Source organism: Tupaia chinensis, unplaced genomic scaffold (genome assembly GCF_000334495.1).
Source record: "Tupaia chinensis unplaced genomic scaffold, TupChi_1.0 Scaffold000067_1, whole genome shotgun sequence".
In the NCBI taxonomy this organism is placed as follows: domain Eukaryota; kingdom Metazoa; phylum Chordata; class Mammalia; order Scandentia; family Tupaiidae; genus Tupaia; species Tupaia belangeri.
In genome coordinates this window covers 3757468-3777568 of record NW_006159526.1, presented here as the reverse complement: position 1 = coordinate 3777568, position 20101 = coordinate 3757468, and the positions used below count along the sequence as shown (strand labels likewise).

At 46.3% G+C, this 20101-nt stretch overlaps 1 protein-coding gene across 1 annotated transcript in view; it reads left to right on the top strand.

The window, feature by feature from the left end:
• SYMPK (symplekin scaffold protein) overlaps window positions 1-20101 on the top strand; it is a 50216-nt gene that overhangs the window by 13826 nt on the left and 16289 nt on the right. The window contains 7 exon segments of the mRNA XM_006142091.3: window positions 173-422; window positions 2854-3024; window positions 4234-4473; window positions 13386-13540; window positions 16449-16599; window positions 17800-18004; window positions 19370-19520. Coding sequence (XP_006142153.3) covers window positions 173-422; window positions 2854-3024; window positions 4234-4473; window positions 13386-13540; window positions 16449-16599; window positions 17800-18004; window positions 19370-19520 — 1323 coding nt within the window.

Here is a 20101-nt window from a genome sequence, read left to right as displayed (position 1 = left end):
GTTGCTCATGTGAGAGTTCAGTGCTTTAACTACCGCGCCCCCTGCTGACCCTGAACGTAGTAACTGTTAACCAAATTTCTCATCACCTATGGAAGTAATGGAGGGTGTTGGTGATTGATGTGTTGGTCGTCCTTCTCTGTCTCTCTCTCACCTGTCTCTGGACTGCTGGCAGTGGATGGTGAAGTCACGGGTCATCAGCGAGCTCCAGGAAGCCTGCTGGGACATGGTGTCTGCCATGGCTGGAGACATCATCCTGCTGTTGGACTCAGACAATGATGGCATCCGCACCCATGCCATCAAGTTTGTGGAAGGCCTCATTGTCACCTTGTCGCCCCGTGTAGCTGACTCAGAGATACCCCGACGCCAGGAGCATGACATCAGCCTGGACCGCATCCCTCGTGACCACCCCTACATCCAGTACAGTGAGTGCCACCTGTTGGTTGGTGCCGTTCGTCAGCACTGGCCTTGTCTCCGCTTTCACGGCCCTCTCTCCTTCCCCCTGTCTTTATTGGTTTTAAATTCTGGAGACAGTGTAGTGCAGCGGTTAAGAGCCGGATGCCAGGTTCATATCCCAGCTTCACCATTTACTCATTGTGGCCCTGAGCAAGACACCTCTATATGGACTTTGTTGTCTTTGTAAAGTAGAGTTGGTTTCAGTATTCCTTTCATGGGTTTGTGGTGACATCCCATGGGAGTGTGTGCTAATAAATGCTGCCTAGTTCTATGGCTTCCATAATTGCAAATTATAAAAGTAGTACATATATGGGACCAGCAGATGGCATAATGGTTATGTCGCTGGACTCCCACATAGTCGACCGTGGTTCCAGTCCTGGTGACTTGAAACTCACTGGGCACGTGTGTGCGAGCCCAAAATCTCAAGAGGAGACTGGAGAAGAGATTGTGGTGTGGCCATCCCTCCTAGGGGTTGATTTCCTGCTTTCTGTCTCTGTCTCTCCAGTATGCACATGTTCCCTAAAGCAAAAAAAAACCTTTAAAAAAAAAAGTAGTACATATTCACGATTCGAGTGTCAAGCAATGCAGAGGGATATAAAGAAATAATGACCCTCCCTATTCCTGCTTCCAGAGGTAAACACTCAGAGTTTAGTCGACCCTCTATTATCTGCAGGTTCTGCATCTACAACCAAGGATCAAAAATATTCGGCAAAAATAAAACAACAATAGGGACCAGCAGTTAGCGTAATGGCTGTGTTGCTGGACTCCCATGTAGTTGACACGGTTCGCGTCCCGGACCTGGTGGCTTAAAACTCACGCTGGGCGCATGTGCGTGCGTGCCCAAGATCCCGAGAGGAGAATGGAGGAGAAGGGATTGCGGCGTGGCCACCCCCCTGGGGGGGGATTTCTTGCTTTCTGTCTCTCTGTCTCTCTCTGTCTGTCTGGCAAGCGCACGTGCCCTATAAGCAAAAACCTCTCAAAAAAAAAAAAAAAAACCAATAAAAAACAGTGCAATAGGGAAAATATAGTATAGCCAGTATTTCTAAAGCATTTCCTTTGTATTAGTTACTGTAAGTAATCTAGAGATGATTACAGTTTATGGGAGGACGTTAGGTTATATGCAAATACTGCACCATTTTATATAAGGGATTTTGACGTCTTTAGGGGATCTTAGATAAGTCCCCTGAAGGTACCCAGGGACAGCTGTGTTGCATTTTCTTCCAGACGTTTTCTGTGCACTTGCTGACATTTATATGCATGTTTCATAATGTCTGCATTTATTTGCCTGCTTTTTTATTAATAAAAATGAGACCATACTTTATAAATATTTGTTTTACTTTTTACCATAAGGCACATGCGCTCATCTGAGACAAAGTGAGAAATCACCCCCTGGGGGGATGGCCACACCTCAGTCCCTTCTCCTCCATCCTCTTCTTGGGATTTTGGGCATGCTCATACATGTGCCTGGCATGATTTTTCAAGCTGCCACAGAACTCAAACCATGGTCAGCCTTATGGGAATCCAACATCTTAACTACCATGCCACCTGATGGCCCCCATCCATGAAAGGTTTTTTTAAAAGAGTTATTTACTTTTATTTATTGTTATTATTTTTAAATTTGCTATAGGGCACATTCACTTGCCAAAGACAGACAGAGAGAGAAATTGAGAAAGGAAGCCACCAAGTCTGGGACTTAGACAGCAGTCAGCCATGTTGGAGTGTAGTGCCTCAACCACCACATCATCTGCTGGTCTCTCCACGAAAGTTAGAAGTGCAAACTTTGTGACTGGATTGAGCAGAGAGATGCTATAAGGGACTTTGAGTTCCTTGTCTATGTGTATAGATACATCTTTACGTGGTCAGAGTTTTACATCAACATCATTCACATAGGTTCTTGTAGTTGGGTATTTTAAATTATTTCTAGTCTTTTCACTATTGCAAGCCCATGCTTGAACATCTTTATAACTTTTTTTTTTTTTTTTTTTTTTGGCTACAGGGTACATGCCCTTGCTGGACAGAGATAGAAACAGAGAAAGACTGGGAGAAATCCCCCTCCACGGGCTGTGGCCACACCTCAGTCCCTTCTCCTCCATTCTCCTCTTGGGATTTTGGGCATGTATGCACATACGCCCAGTGTGATTTTTAAATGGCCGGGTCTGGGACTTGAATCAGAAAGTTGGCCGTGTGGGATCCTGCCACCTTAACCTCCATGCCACCTGCTGGCCCTATTATAACTCAATTTTTACATTAATTCAGGACTTATCAGCTACTCAATTTTCTATTTTTCCACCCATTTGCAGACATCTGAGTACCAGTGTTCCTCCTTTGTTTTGGCCCCAAAGCTGCTCTAGGTCTGGGAGAAAGTACCTCACGGACTTGTTCTCTTCTCTTTCTCAATAGACGTGCTGTGGGAAGAGGGCAAGGTGGCCTTGGAGCAGCTGCTCAAGTTCATGGTGCACCCCGCCATCTCCTCCATCAACCTGACCACGGCGCTGGGCTCCCTTGCGAATATTGCTCGCCAGAGACCCATGTTCATGTCTGAGGTGATCCAGGCATACGAGACCCTGCATGGTAGGTTCAGCCTCTCTTTCCCCCTCCACTGGCCATTCTGCTCTTTCCTGTGGAAATGTGAGCTAGGTAAATCCTGAGTGTTTGTCATCAACCAAGCAGATCATGAGCACAAGGAAAGGATTCTCAGTATAACATGGAATTTTTTTGGCATGTGACAGAAACCTGGTTCAAACCCAAAATTGGCTTTAATGCTGAAGTATCTTCTGGTGAAATGCTTCTATAGTCCAGCCTCTCCCTCCCTATCACTGTTTTTTTAAAAAGTGAGCATAACTGTTCCAAGATTAGCACAATGTCTATGACTTTATGGAGACCTATACTTCTCTGCTTTTATGTGTATGAAAACTAAGAAGTTTAGGGTTGAGGCATGAGTGAGTGTCATAGATTTCTCTGTCTTTCCATTTCGTGGCTCTCATTTTCTCTGTATTGGCTTTGTTCTCTGACTTCTTCCCTAGGGGAGAAAAGATGGCTCCCCATAGTTCCATGCTTCCATTCCATCCACTTAGCAACCCCAAAGAAAAGAGTGTTTCCTTCCCAATCATTCCAACAAAAGCCCAAGGGCTGATGCTCATTGTTTCTGATTGGCTGAGCAGAGATTACAAACCTATTTCTGAACCAATCACAGTAGCCAGGGGAATGTGGTATTCTCACCGTCCCTTGGTCTCATGTCCAGTTGGACTGAGAATGGATACAGGGTGGTTCCCTCAAAGGAGAATGGGAGTGTTATTGGCCAAAGAAGGGACAATGGATACTGGGCCAGCACAGTTACAGGCATCCTCTTTTGCTGTGGAACAGGGCAGGCTCATTCATCAAGGTGACCATTAGACATTAGAAAGTCATTCTGGTGGCAGGAAGACCAACAGTGAGCTGTTGCAGCAATTCAGTTGGGAATTTCTGGAGGTGAAAGTGGCCCTCCCCAGGGGAACTGTACTGGAATTTTCAGACCAGAGATGGAGGGAGATACGACATTATATGTAATAAAAGGGAGGGTTAGTTTTTCCCTTTTTAAAAGTTTGGCTGATACTGATGGAGCCCTCCCAAGGGTTTTAAGCACCAGCTGGGAAGGGAGAAAGCACAGCTTAAATCTAAGAGTAAAGGGACTTTTCTAGAACATACCTACAAGACCATGCCCAAGTTTGGGGTTGGTATTGAGACCAGGAGGACCCCATGAGCTCTATTCAAGGCATAAATCTCCTGCTTCTTTCCTCACAGCCAACCTACCCCCAACTCTAGCCAAATCTCAGGTAAGCAGTGTGCGCAAGAACCTCAAGTTGCACCTGTTGAGTGTGCTGAAGCACCCTGCCTCCTTGGAGTTCCAGGCTCAGATCACCACCCTGCTGGTGGACCTGGGCACACCTCAGGCTGAGATTGCCCGCAATATGCCCAGCAGCAAGGATGCCCGCAAACGACCCCGAGACGACGCAGATTCCACACTGAAGAAGATGAAGCTAGGTGAGCTGAGGGTCTGATCATGTTTTAAATGTTTAATTACTTACATTAAGCTTTATGCTTCATTTGTATTAATTAATATTGTACTAGTTACGTTGTATATGACATAATAAATTACATAGATATTATTATAGCATATAGTACACTAAATGATTATGAGTTATTTAAATTGTACAAGAAGAAATAAAGTGAAAATAATCTCCCTTTTGTCCCTATCCCTGAAGGTAGCCATTTCCTAGGGATGCACACTTCCTTATGTGGTCTTCCAGAAGTGCTTTGTGTGTGTAGACTTCTCCTTTCCCTTGTTTTTTGTTTTTTTCTTTTTTTTTTTGAGAGGTTTTTGCTATAGGGCACATGCGCTCACCAGAAAGACAGAGAGAGACAGACAAAAAGAGAGAAATCATCCCCCGGGGGGGATGGCCATGTCGCAGTCCTTTCTCCGTTCTCTTCTCAGGATCTTGGGCACGCATGCACACATGCCCAGCATGAGTTAAAGCCACCGGGTCCGGGACTTGAAATGTGGTCGACTACGTGGGAGTCCAGCGATATAACCATTACGCTAACTGCTGGTCCCTCTCCCTTGTTTTGATTATAAATAGATTGTCTTTTTTTTTTTTGTCAGAGAGCCCATGCACTTGTCAGACACAGAAAGGGAAAATGAGAAAGCACCCTTCTCCACCAAAGAGAATGGCTACTCCTAAATCTCTTCTCTTCCATTTCTTCTTTCAGGATTTTGGGCACTTGTGTACATGTACCTGATGTTTTTCAAGACGCTGGGTCTGGAAGTTGAACTCTTTAGTCAGCTCTGTGGAATCCAGCCACCTTAACCATCACACCACTGACTGGCCCTTAAATTTATTTTTTAAATCGTTTATGAAGAGACCAGCAGGTGTTTTGGTGGTTAAGGCACAGGACTCCTGCACGTGGCCTACCATGGTTGCAGTCCCAGATCTGGTAGCTTGCCTTCTCACTTTCCCTCATTCTTTCTTTGTCTCTCTCTGGTGAGCACATGTGCCCTATAGCAAATTAAAAAAAAAAAAAAAAAAGTAACAAGTAAAAGAAAAATTTAAGGAATATTTATGAAGTCTACTTTTTAAATTTTAATGAATAAGGAATTGATTTTGGTATATGGAATGAGGTAGGGATCTCACTGTATTTTTCCATAATTAAGTATACCAAGGAGTATTCTGCATCTTGATTCATTTCATGTAGTTTTGCTATGGAGCTCTTTCCATATCTGCTCATAAGAATCTGCATCCTTTTTATTGGTGACACAGTAGTCTTTGATGCACACAGACACTTTAACCAGCCCCCTACTGATGGACATGTTTATAACTTTTTTTTTTTTTTTTTTTAAGAGAGTTTTTTTTGCCATAGGGCACATCCACTTGCGGGAGAGACAAAAAGTGAGAAATCACCCACTCTGGGGGCTGGTGGCCATGCCGCAATTCCTTCTTTCTCTTACCAGGATTTTGGGCACACACACACTTGGTGTGAGTTTTAAGCTGTGAAGCTGTGAGGAATGGGATTCAATCACAATTGACTACCTGGGAATTCAGTGATGTAAGCATTATGCCATCTACTGTTCTCCATGTTGATGTCCTTTTTTTTTTTTGGAGAGATTTTCACTATAGGGTGCGTGCGCTCGCCAGACAGAGACATAGAGACAGAAAGTGAGAAATCACCCCCTGGGGGGATGGTCATGCCGCAGTCCCTTCTCTTCCATTCTTCTCTCGGGATCTTGGGCACGCACACACACGCGCCCAGCGTGAGTTTTAAGCCACCCGGTCCGGGACCCGAACTGTGGTCGACTACGTGGGAGTCCAGCGACTTAGCCATCACGCTAACTGCTGGTCCCAATGTCCTTTTTTTTTTGGAGAGATTTTCACTATAGGGTGCGTGCGCTCGCCAGACAGAGACATAGAGACAGAAAGTGAGAAATCACCCCCTGGGGGGATGGTCATGCCGCAGTCCCTTCTCTTCCATTCTTCTCTCGGGATCTTGGGCACGCACACACACGCGCCCAGCGTGAGTTTTAAGCCACCCGGTCCGGGACCCGAACTGTGGTCGACTACGTGGGAGTCCAGCGACATAGCCATTACGCTAACTGCTGGTTCCCCCAATGTCCATTTTTTAAAAACTGCTAACATTGCTATAGTGTAGCAGTCTTGCTTGTGTCTACTTATAGGACAGATTACTAGTGGTGGGGTTGCTGTGGCAAAGAGTTTGGCAAACATTTAAAAGTTTTTATTTTTTTTAGGTTTATTGCCTTTTATTATGTTTTTTATTTTTAAATTTGCCAGAGGGCATGTGTGTTCACTAGAGAAGAAACAGAGAGAGAAAAAGAAAGCACCCCTTGGAGAACGACCGTGCTGCAATCCCAATCCCTTTTCCTCCATTTCTCTGTCATTTTGGTATTTGGGGCATACACATGCAATTGCTTGATGTCCTCAAGTTGTTGGGTCTAGGACTCAGGACTCAAACCTTGTAATTGTGTGTGATATAGCCATCTTATCTACCACACCATGCATTGGCCAAGTTTTTAAAATATTTTTGGTCATAAGGCACATGTGCTTGTACACAAGAAAAAACAAAAGCGAGAACCATGCCCCCAACCCCACCCCAGTGGGGATGGCCACGCCAAAATCGCCACATCACGCTTGATAGGTCTTTCAAGCCTCTGGGTCTGGCACTCAAAATGAAGTCAGCTATATGGGACCCAGCCACCCTAGCTACCACACCACCGCCTGGCCCCACTTTATTTATTTTAAGAGAAAAAGAGAGACATGCACCCTCAGCAGTATTTCACATCATGATCCTTCCCCACAGCCTTTCTCAGCCAGTCAGGATCATGCACATGTGCACACCTGACATGCATAAGTCGACCCAGGAATCAAACTCAGTCTCCCATGTGGCCTCCAGCGGTGCAGAGCTTTGTGCTACTGCTGCATCACTGCAGCTGAGCCTACAGCATTTTTGGCCTACGAAGTATATTTTTCTACTTCAAATTTTCCTTTTTTTAAATTTACCAAAGGACACTTGTGCTTGCTGGAGAGACAAAAAGAAAGGGAAAGCGAGAAAAGCACGCCCTCTCCACGAATGGGGAATGGTCACACTGCAATCCCTTCTCCTCTGTTACTCACTATTTTCAGGATTTGGGGCACATACACACACATCCCTGGTATGTTTTTCAAGTTGCAGAGTCTAGAACTTGAACCATGCTGTCAGCCATATGGTACCCCATCGCCATGACCACTAGGCCATGGGCTGGCCCTTCTTTAACCTTTTCGTTTTGAAATACTTCTGAATTTACAGACAAGTTATAAAAGTAGTACTGAAAACTCCTTTGTGCTTTTCTTGAGATCTGGCTCACACACTGCATTTGGTTGGCCCATCCCTTTAGTCTCCTGAATCAGTTTGTCAGTCACTCTTTGTGTTTTTGGGTTTTTTTGGAGAGTTTTTTGCTATAGGGCGTGTGCGCTCGCCAGACAGACAGAGAGAGACAGAGAGACAGAAAGCGAGAAATCACCCCCCAGGGGGGATGGCCACGCCACAATCCCTTCTCCATTCTCCTCTTGGGATCTTGGGCACGCACGCACACGTGCCTGGCGTGAGTTTAAGCCACTGGGTCCGGGACTCAAACTGCAGTTGACTACGTGGGAGTTCAGCGACATAGCCATTAGGCTAACTGCTGGCCCCCCACCCTTTGTGTTTTGTGGCATTGATGTTAGGAGGAGTCCAGGGCCGTTGTGTGGTAGAATGTCCCTCTGTATGAGTATGCATGTTCTTGCCTCATGATTGGATCTCGGTTATGCACTTTTTTTTTTTTTGAGAGGTTTTTGCGATAGGGTGCGTGCGCTCACCAGAGAGACCGAGACAGAAAGTGAGAAATCGCCCCCCAGGGGGATGGCCATGCTGCAATCCCTTCTCCCAGGATCTTGGGCACATACGCACACATGCCCGGCATGAGTTTAAGCCACCAGGTCTAGGACTTGAACCGCTGTCAACTGCATGGGAGTTCAGCGACATAGCCATTATGCTAACTGCTGGCCCCTCGGTTATGCACTTTTGGCAGAAATACTCCACAGTGTTGCCTTTGGCCTCCTCAGAGCATGGTCAGGGGCATCATGTCAGTCTGTCCCATTACTGATGTTAAGTCCTATTAAGGTTAAGGTGGAACCTGCCAGGTTTCTCAGTGCACAGTACTATTTTCTCCTTCATAGATGATACGCTGAGAAGATAGGGGAAAGTATGTAAAATGTGTGTTCCTTGGGGGCCAGCAGGTGCATGGTAGTTAAGGCTTTAGACTCCCACATGGCCAACCAATATTCGAGTCCTGTGCCCAGCAACTTGAAAATCATGCCAGCTCATGTGCATACATGCCCAAAACCCCAAAATGAGATCGGAGAAGAAGGCTGCAGCATGTTGCCCTTCCTCTTTGGGGTGTTTTCTCACTTTCCCTCTCTCTGTCTCTTTCTGGAAAGTGCACATGCTATATGGCAAAAAAAAAAAAAAAGATTCTTGTTCCTCTTCAGACTTCCAGCCAGTGGCTTAAATATCTGTTGGTGATTGTTGCCTGAATCTCTTTTTGGTATACTGGTTACAAAACGATTTTCCTTTTACACTTATTAGTTGGCATTCTGCTATTAGGATCAGCTATTCCTTTAAGGAGCCCTGGTTTCCTTTAAGAGGGGGATAGTTTCTGAAAATAAGAGCCAAGCACTGGGTATGCCCATTGCTGCTAGGTGCAGTTAAATTCTCAATAGCCAGGACTAGTAGATGGTGTAGTTATGTTGCTGGACTCCCATATGGCTACCTGTGGATCGAGTCCCAGACCCGGTGGCTTCAAACCCATGTCTGTGTGTATGTGTGCGTATGCCCAAAATCCCAGGAGAAGAATGGAGAATAAGGGATTGTGGCTGATCACCCCCCCCAGGGGGTGATTTCCCACTTTCCCTCTCATCGTTTCTCTCTTTCTCCCACAAGTGCACATACCCTAAGGCAAAAACCTCTTAAAGAAAAAAAGATTATTGATACCTATTGCCAAACTGCTTTCTAAAACTGTACATGTGTACTCGCCGCATTTTGCATGAATGCAGGTTGCTCTTGCCAGGACCAGCCCTGGCCACTGTGTAAATCCATGGGTTCTAAATGGTGTCTTGCTTGGATTTGTATCTGACTGTGGTGGGGTTAAGACTGCGTCTTTGTACATTTCAGTGAACTGCCCCTTCATAGTTCTTGCTCATTTTTCTAGTGGGTTGGTCAACCTTTTGTAAGTGAATTGCATATGCCCTCAGTTAACACAAGGTAACGTCTCTCCATTATACATGCTACAGCATTTTTTTAATGACTATAACATTTAATCTTTTTTTTTTTTGTAATTTACTTAAATCATCATCCTAATGAACATTCTAACTTCTCCACTTAAAAAAAATTGTTTTATTATTATTATTTAGAGAAAGTTTTTTTGCTGTAGGGCACATATGGTTGCTGGAGAGAGACAGACAGCCAGAAAGTGAGAAAAATCACCCCCCTGGAGGGATGGCCACACTGTAATCCCTTTTCCTTCATTCTCCTCTTGGGATCTTAAGCACACATGCACACGTGCCTGGCTTGATTTTTTAGCCTCCACGTCTGGGACTCGAACCCAGTTGGCTACATGGGAGTCCAGCAATATAACCATTATGCCATCTGCTGGTCCCTTATTATTATTACATATATTATTATTAATTATTAATTTTATTGTTATTTATTAAGATTTGTATTAATACTATATTAATATTTGTATTTTTAATCTGACCAGAGAGAGACACATAGAGCGAGAAAGAGAGAAAGTGAGACTTGAACTGTGGTTGGCCCTGTGGGAGTCCAGTGTCTCAACCACCACACCTCTACTGGCCCCACTTTTCTACTTTTTATGTCTGAATTTTATTTAATGTAATTTATTTTTATTAATTTATTTACAGTTTTTACTGTAAGGAGTTTTCACTCTCCAGAGAGAGACAGACTGACAGAGAGAGAAGGGGAAAGTTAGAAATCACCCTGGGGGGGATGACCTTGTTGCAATCCCTTCTCTATTCTCCTTTCATGTGTACATAAGATGTATGTACACGTGCCCGGTGTGTTTTTCATGCCACTAGGTCCAGGACTCAAACCACTCAGCCAGCCATGTCGGATCCAGCCACCTTAACCTCCACGCCACCAACTGGCCTGTATACATATAGTCAATATTTTTTAATGAGCAAATTTGCATGTGCTTGTCAGAGACAGAGGGCGAGGGAGAGGGGAAAGGAGAAAGCACCCACCATTGTGGGCATGGTCACACCACAATCCCTTTCCTCCCACCTCTCCATCTTATCAGGATTTGGGGCATATAAGCTCTAATGTCTATGTTTTTCAAGTTGCTGGGGCTGGACTATGAACTGCAGTTGGCCATCTGGGGTCAGGTTCCCTTAGCCGCTAGACTGCAGAACTGGCCACTACTTTTTTTTAAAATTTAAGTTTAGTATAAGGCATGTGCACTCACCAGAGAGAGACAGAGAGAAGGAAAGAGAAATCGCCCTCCGGAGGATGGCCACACAGCAATCCTTTCTTCTCCATTCTTTCTGGATTTTGGGCACGCACAGACATGTGCCCAGTGTGTGTTTCCAAGCTGTTGGGTCCAGGACTTGAACCACTTAGTCAGCCATGTGGGATTCAGCCACCTTAGCCTCCATAACCATCTGCTGGCTCTCAGTCCACTCCTTTTTATTTATTTATTTATTTTTTAGAGAGGTTTTTGCTATAGGGTGCGTGTGTTTGTCAGAAAGACAGACAGAGATAGGGCGGATGCTGCGGCAGTCGGTGCCGTGACTGCACCTGGGCTCGCTTGGCTGTTTGGCCACCTCCCGGCCTCGGCTAGAAGAGTGGCAAGATCATGCCCCCTGTGTCATTCTTTGAGGAAAACAAGTTCTTCTCAAGAAAGAAACCCTGAACCTGTCAAACAATCCCTCAAGAAACCAAAGTTACTAGAAGGTCGTTTTGATGCACCACAAGATTCCAGTTTAGAGAAAGAGCCACTAGAAAAATTTCCAGATGATGTTAATCTAGTTATCAAAGAAAACGGTGGACCCAGGGGCCCAGAACCTACCCGATATGGAGATTGGGAATGAAAAGGACGCTGTATTGATTTTTAAGTCATATCAGAATCATTTTCTGAATATGTACATCTGCGCTAACTTATTTATGATTTTTTTCTCTATATTCTTTAAGTCATATAATTTCTGTAATGTGCCTGAAATATATACATGATGGCTTTGAAAGAAAATATGCCATTAGTTATAAATTATGGAAAGGAAAATATATCCATATTGGCACAGATTAGCTTAAATTTAAATGCACTGGGGTATATAAATTATGATTAGAGCTGTACACCTTTGTTCCATCACTTTTCAGTTAAGATTGCTTCTAAGGGAACCAGCAGTTCGCGTAATGGCTATGTCGCTAGACTCCCACGTAGTTGACCGCGGTTCGCGTCCTGGACCCGGTGGCTTAAAACTCACGCCGGGCGCGTGTGCGTGCGTGCCCAAGATCCCGAGAGGAGAATGGAGGAGAAGGGATTGTGGCGTGACCATCCCCCCTGTCTCTGTCTCTCTCTCTCTCTGTCTGGCAAGCGCACGCGCCCTATAGCGCAAACCTCTCCCAAAAAAAAGATTGCTTCTAAGATGCACATGTGAATAAAGTATATTTTTAGTGATTAAAAAAAAAAAAAAAAGACAGACAGAGATAGATAGAAAGCGAGAAATCACCCCCCAGGGGGGATGGCCACGCTGCAATCCTTTTTCCTCCATACATGAGAGTTCAACGACATAGCCATTAGGCTAACTGCTGGTCCTAGCCCACTACTTTTTAAACATAACTTCAGGAACATAAAGCCTTTTATTTATGGTTCAAATTATTGTATATATAGCGTTTTCTTTATAGTTCAAATTATTCATTTTTTCCTTGGTTTAGAGCTATTGCCCTGTGTTCAACCAGCCTGTTCCTAATGGAAATTCTGTGCCACCTCTTTGTACAATCAGCAAATTCCCACACATTGTACCTTAGATGTGAGGAAGTTCTTTTTTTAAAGAATTATTTATTTAACTATTATTATTCTTAATTTGGCTAGAGAGAGGGAGAGTGAGAAAGCAAGCCACCAGGTCCAGGACTTGAACCGTGGTCAGCCATGCGGAGGGTCCAGCACCCTTAACTACCACACCACTTGCTGGCCTCAGTAAGTTTTTAAGGATAAATATCTATGAGTGGAATTGATATGTCAGAGAGGTGTGCACACTTTAAACTGATCCACTGTCAGTTGCCCTTCCAAAGGCTGTACCAGTTTATATTTCTGCACTTTACACCCTGACTAACAACTGCTATTAATAATCTTTTTTTTTCTTTGTCAATGACATAGACAAAAATATATATATATATTATTATCTTAATAGATTTTGGTGGCTTTTGTTTTTTGCATTTCCCTGATTCCTGGTGAAATCGCACACATTCAAAGGTAGAAGTTTTTAAACAATAAAGCTCTGTGATATTTTGTTAATATTGGGTTGTCGGGAACATCGTGGCCTATTTTTGCATAGAAAAATACATAATGACATTCCCAAAATCATATTTTCTTCTTAGAACTTACTGATTAGCTAGAAGGGTATCACTTATTCCCATTTCCCAGATAAGGAGAAATGAGGCCCAGAAAGAGCCATGTCAGTGCCCAGAGTCATGTGGTGCCTTGACGTCAGAGGCGGGGATGCAAGCCCAGCTCAGCATCCATGGTGCTGCTCCTGTTTGCTGCAGCCAGTTAAAGGCAGCGTGCACCTGGGCCCCCAGGAAGAGGGAGGGCCTCTGTTCCTTTGGAGCTAACATCTTGTTTTCCTCCCCTGTTTCAGAGCCCAACCTGGGGGAAGATGATGAGGACAAGGACTTGGAGCCAGGCCCTTCAGGGACCTCAAAGGCCTCAGCCCAGATCTCAGGCCAGTCAGACACAGACATCACAGCCGAGTTCCTGCAGCCTCTGCTGACGCCTGACAATGTGGCCAATCTGGTGAGGCTGGGAGGAGGCTGTTCTCCCCTCAGGGCAGGGAGGAAGGCTCTTGGTCCTGCTCTGTTTCCACTCCACACTGTCTGCCTCCTTCAGGTGGCTTCAGTCCGGGAGGGTGTGATCTGTGGAGCCCTCCTAACCTTGGATGGCTGTCTTCTGATGTTTCCTCCTCCAGGGGGCACTAGTTACTACTGCCCAACGGTTGCCTTTGGAAGGTCTGAGTCCCCCTCTGAATTTCCCCACTCTCACGCTCTCTTCTGCTTTGAAGGAAGGCTCTGTTTATTAAAAGCTGGAGACTTTGGGGCAGGGGATCATTAGCCCCATGAATTGTTGCCATGTGGTGTGGTAACTGCCGAGGTGGGATGATCAGTTATTCCTTGGGTTCTCAAAGATGTCCTCCTCCAAAGCAAAATAACTACTGGTCTGAACTGAGTGGGGAGGAGGGCCACGACAGCACCGGACCTTCTCACTGGGTGCTGTAGGTGATGCCTCTTTCCGTGCGTGGTGATTAGCCCCTCAGCTTTCCCTTCCCTCACCTAGAGGCTCCGAGGGCTTAGCCATTGGGTGTATGGAGTGGAGTCTTTGTCATGAGGGCGATGAGTTTTCTCTCCAGTTCAGACCTTCTTAGTGAGCTTCAGGCTGGAATATGCAGCCACCTCCTGGATCTTTCTCCCCTGGGATATTCCACAAGCACCTCGGGCTGCACGAGTCAAAGGCACTTGTTCCCCACACTCCCCTGCAGGCCCACGGCCTCACCTGTGTTCTTGGCACGCAGGCCTCCTGGTTCCCGAGCTGATGACCTAGTTAAGCCCTCTGCCTTCTCCCCTCATGCTTCCCTTCGTCTCCACCCACAGCTCACCCCACTTGATACTGGTTCTGGCCTCCTCCGATCCACTCCACGTGGCAGCCTGGAAATGTAACTTTCCACAGCACGAATCTGGGTGTCTCCTGCCATGGCTCCCTATTTAGATAGAATTTCAGTTCAGCCAGCCTTAGGCACTCTCTGATCTGTCTTCCATGAACTTGCTCTCCCTTTTCTACACTCAGCACTCTCCACGGGACTGCCCTTTTGAACTTTATTGCTGTGGAGTTGTTCCTAGTGTTGTTCTGCTTTATACAAACACCTGCTGCTGTTTGTATAATGAATGAATAAATTAAAAATTAAAATAATTCTTAAAAAAAAAAAAAGAAACAAAAAATACCTGCTATCTCTGTAGAGAGTGCCCCTGGTTTGCTCCCAGTACTGTGTCTAATGCTGTCAAAGGTTTACTTACTCTGAGTGGTTTCAAAGAACTGGCTTCTCTTTTTTTTAATCTTTTTTATAGGCTTTTCTTTTTGATGCTTTTATTTCTTTTCTATTACTTTCTTTGAATATTTTTCCCTAAAATTTTGAGTTAAATGCATGGTTCACTAGTTTCGTTGTTTATTTGTTTTTGTAATTATTTATTTAGGTTTTTTTATGCATTCGTTTCTTTTAATTTGACCAGAGAGACAGAGAAAGAAAGGGAGAGTGAGAAAGCAAGCTTCCAAGTCCAGGGCTCAAACCGTGGTTGGCCATGTGGGAGTGTCCAGCACCTTAACTACCACGCCACCTGCTGGCTCGGTTCACTAGTTTTTAGTCATCTTTTCCAACATGAGCATTTAAGGATTTGGTTTTTCACATAAATACCTCCTCAGCTGCATCCTGGACACTTTGATTTGTAGTAGTTTCATTATTTTCCTAATTATTTTTTTCGAGCATACATGGAAAGTTCTAAATATGTAGGGAGTTTGAAATAATGTTTTGTTACTAATTTCTAACGTGGATGTTTTCTGATAAGATACTATATTTTGGTTGTTTGTTTGCTTTTTTATTTTTTAAAATATGGTATAGGGTGCATGTGCTCACTGGAGAGAGACAGAGGAGCGGGTGGGGAAAGTTCCTGCACCCCCTCTGTGGGGAAAAGAGGGATGGCTACACAGCAATCCCTTCTCCTCCATTCTCCTCATAATTTTGGGCACACATGCACTTACACCAGGCAAGCCTCTGGGTTTCCCAAGCCTCTGGGTCCGGGACTCAGAACTGCATAGCTGACTCTGTGGGATCCAGCCACCTTAACCTCCATGCCACAGGTTGGCTTTTTGTTTAAAAACAAAAAAGAGACACAGGGTATGGGGGCCAGTAGATGGTATGGTGGTTAAGGCTCAGTCCCACATGGCTGACCATGGCTTGAGTTCTAGACCTAATGACTTGAAAATCACACAGGGCATGTGTGCATGCATGCCCCAAATCCAGGAGAAGAATGGAGGGAGGACTGTGGTGTGTCCAGCCCCACTGAGGGAGTGATTTCTCACTTTCCTTCTCTCTGTTTATCCCTGGCAATCACATGCACCCTATGGCAACAGCCTTAAGAGAGAGAGAGAAAGAGAAATAGGGTCTTGCCATGTTGCCTTGGTTTCCCGAGTAGCGGGGATTATATTCACGTGCCACTGTGCTAGGTTATTTGCTCGGTTTTCAGTCAGTTTGCAGTCCGTATACTCAGCTGAGTGTCTCTCTGTGTGTCAGGCAGGTACCCTACTGTCCCTTAGCCCCTCCCACACTGTTTCTGTACCTGGGGTACATACTTGAGACCTTGCTGTATGCAACCTGTTTCTGCCCGTTCTTTTGTGCTCACTGCATGCCGGTTCCCTAGGGAGCCAGAGCCTAGCTCGGCCCTCCTGCTGTGGCTCCTGTCGCCCTTTCTTCCCTCTTTCCCACACCTACTGCATTGTCACATGTGTTCTCTCTGACATCCCCGGGAAGCTGGGCTCCCCATGAGCAGTCCCAGGTCGCTCTTAGTCATTACCATGTCCCCATCATTGGGCTGGGCATGGGATGAATGCCTGTTGACGTAACAATTAAGAAGAGGCTCCTCTTCCCGACATCTCGCAGGTGCTCATCAGCATGGTGTACCTGCCTGAGGCCATGCCCGCATCCTTCCAAGCCATATACACACCTGTGGAGTCAGCAGGCACAGAAGCCCAGATCAAGCACCTGGCTCGACTCATGGCCACGCAGATGACAGCCGCAGGACTGGGACCAGGTGAGTGTCCTGTGGCACTGACCCAGTCAGTTTGGCATTTGTGCCCACTGGCTTCTCCTTACTGGAAGAGCACAGATGAAAGTCACATGAGCTCGAACATGATTGTGGGACCTAATTACTGGTCCTGTAGATAAACTTGAGTCCTCAGGATCTTCAGACCCTAGGTTTTGGTATCCACTCGACCTGGCTTGAGGTCTGAGAGTTCTAATTTGCCTAGAGAGAGACACACAGAGAAAGAGGGAAAGTGAGAAAATAGGCCACCAGGTCTGGGATTTAAATGGTGGTCGGCCACGTGGGAGTGTCCAGCACCTTGATTACCATGCCACCTGCTGGTCCTCAACCACTGTCCTGATTTCTGCCTCTATAGATTGGTTTTCTGTTCTTGAACTTCCTATAAATGGGATCTCAGGGAATCTGGCTTCAGTTGCTTACCCTAAATTTGGGGATTTTTTGGGGGGGAGATTTTCACTATAGGGTGCATGCACTTGCGAGAGAGACAGAAAGTGAGAAATCACCTCCCAGCAGGGATGACCACACTGCAGTCCCTTCTCTTCCATTCTCTTCTTGAGATTTTGCGCACGCACACACATGTGCCCAGTGTGAGTTTTAAGCCACCAGGCCCAGTACTCAAACCAAGGTTGACTACATGGGGAGTCCAGCGACCATAACCATTATGCCGTCTGCTGGTCCCACTCACCCGAAGTTTTTGAGATCCATTTCTGTTGTCACAAGGGCTAGACATTTATTTTTCATTGCTCAGTAGTATTCCCTCATTGAATAAACCATCATTTGTTTCTCTGTATTTCTGCCAATGGGGCTCTGGCTTATTTCCAGCTTAGGGCCGTTATGAGTAGCGCTGCTGCGAACGGTCGTGTATGAGTCTTAAATGCATACATGCCCTCTATATTGAGTATATATCAACAAGCAGGATCATTGGCTCACAGAAATCAAATTGCTCATCGTATTTCCAAAGTGGCTGTTCCATTTGATCCTCCCACAGGCAATGAATGGCATTTCTAGTTGGAGCCTCGGTTGCTTCAAAATGAGGATGAGAGAGTACCCACACCCCTCCAGAAAGGGTAGAATGAAATAAGGTTTTATGCACACAAGGCCAAGAACAGAGCTGGGTGCACAGGGGACCCTTGGATGGGAACAGGAGGGCCTGACATGCCAAGTATCCATCCACTGCCTCCCTCTCAGGCGTGGAGCAGACCAAACAGTGTAAGGAGGAGCCCAAGGAGGAGAAGGCAGCGAAGCCGGAGAGCGTCCTGATCAAGCGGCGTTTGTCGGCCCAGGGCCAGGCCATCTCTGTGCTGGGCTCCCTGAGCTCCATGTCCCCTCTGGAGGAGGAGGCACCCCAGGCCAAGAGAAGGCCGGAGCCCATCATCCCTGTCACGCAGCCCCGGTGAGTTCCCATCCATGTGCCAGGAGGGACAGGAGCCCTGCCCTGGGGGTCTGGCTCTCCACCTACACATGTGTGTGCATTCGAGACAAACAGGAGGTCTGCACCAGGCTCGCTTTAACTTCCGAGTCATTGCCCTACCCACTGGGCCTTGGCAGTTCTGTGAACGCCCCTTCTTTTCCTTTCTTTATCTTTCTTTTTTTTTCTTGAGGTGTTTGTCATAGGTTGCGTACACTTGCTAGAGAGAGACAGCAAGAAGGAAGTAAGAAATCACCTGGGGCCATGGCCACCCCACAGTCCATTCTTCTCCATTTTTCTCCTGGGATTTTGGGCACACACACGCCAGTATGAGACTCGAGCTGCGGTTGCTATGTGGGAGTCAGTGTCTTAACCACTATGCCACCTACTAGCCCCAGAACACCCCCATTTTTATGTCTAAATTGTGATAATGTTGTTATCTACCTCATCAAGAGCAGGGTGAGTTAGATTGCTTCACAGTGATGGTTAGATAATGACTTAGATAACTTTGGGGATTGAAAGGAGTTATGTTTGTGGGGCCACCAGATGGCATAGTGGTTCCATTGCTGAATTCCCACATGGCCCGCAACAGTTTGTGTCCTAGACTCCCTGACTTGAAATTCACACCAGCCACAGATGTGTGGATCCCCAAGATCTCGAGAAAGAATGGAGGAGAAGGGATTGTGGTGTAGCCATTCCCCCCTTGGGGGATGAGTTCTAACTTTCCTTCTCACTGTCTCTGTCTCTGTCTCCCCTCTTCCCCCCTCTATCCCTGTGCATGTGCCCTAATGCAAAAACCTCTTTTAAAAAAAGCAAAGAAAGTAGTTACGATTGTAAAGCACTGAGCAGGATTTCTCATGGGTGTTAGCTCCGCCGCTGTTAACATCCCCATCCTCGCTAACAGACCACATGCTCCAACTTGTCCTCACCATCTTGTCAACACACTGAGAAGCTGCGCTTCTCTAAGCTCCGCTCCCCTGGCTCCCCTCTAGTCACGCCCACAGCAGGTCCCCACTTCACGGTCTGCACTCACTGTTCCCTGCTGCAGAGCTCATCCTCAGACATCAAGACATCCTGTTCTCTCCCTCCATTCAGAGCTCCAGCCAAACATTCCCTCCTTACAGAAGGCTTCCCCAAGACAGCCACAAAACAGCACCCCTTTGTATAATAGCAAAGCAGCACACTCCTCCTCCTTTCACATTCCTCTGTTGTGTCTCTGAGTCCTAGGGGAGTTTGGTAGCTGGGGCCATGTATGGCCTCCATGTGTGGAGCTGGGGAGAGTGGCCAAAGGGTCTGGGCTGTACAAAGGGTGTTGAGTCTCTGTGCACCTGTCCCTGCTCTCTCACATAGGCTGGCAGGTGCAGGTGGGCGCAAGAAAATCTTCCGTCTGAGTGATGTGCTGAAGCCCCTCACTGATGCCCAGGTCGAAGCCATGAAGCTGGGTGCTGTGAAGCGGATTCTGCGAGCTGAGAAGGCTGTAGCCTGCAGCGGAGCAGCTCAGGTGTGCTCTTGCCCCCAGCTTGTTTTTCCAGCCCCTTTCCCCAGGAGTTTATGTCTCGTCCCAGTGAAGAGTCAGCCCAGGGTCCAGCCTCCCTGTCTGGAAACCCCAGCTCTGCTCACTGTGTCCAGGTATCACTTTGGTCTTCCATGTAACAGACAGTAGCAGCAGTTCCTCCCAGGCTGTGAGGGAGAAATGCACACATGCACCTGCGTCTTCAACACAGGGCTGGATGCAAGGACACTGCTGCAAGAGACATTTTTGCTGTAGGGCACGTGTGTTTGCCAGAGAGAAAGAGAAAGTAAGAACTCATACACCCACACACCCCCAGGAGGGATGGCCACTCTGTAGTCCCTTCTCCTCCACTCCCCTCTCAGGACCCTGGGCACACATGCACATGAACCCATGTTTCAAGCCTCTGGGTTTAGGACTAGAACTGCAGTTGGCCTTGTAGGAGTCCAGCTCCTTAACTACCGTGCCAACTGCTGGCCCGTGTGTTTTTTTGTTTTGTTTTGTTTTTTTAAACAATTCCTTTTAGTTCTTTCTTTTTTGTTTGTTTGTTTGTTTGGAGAGGTGTTTTTTTT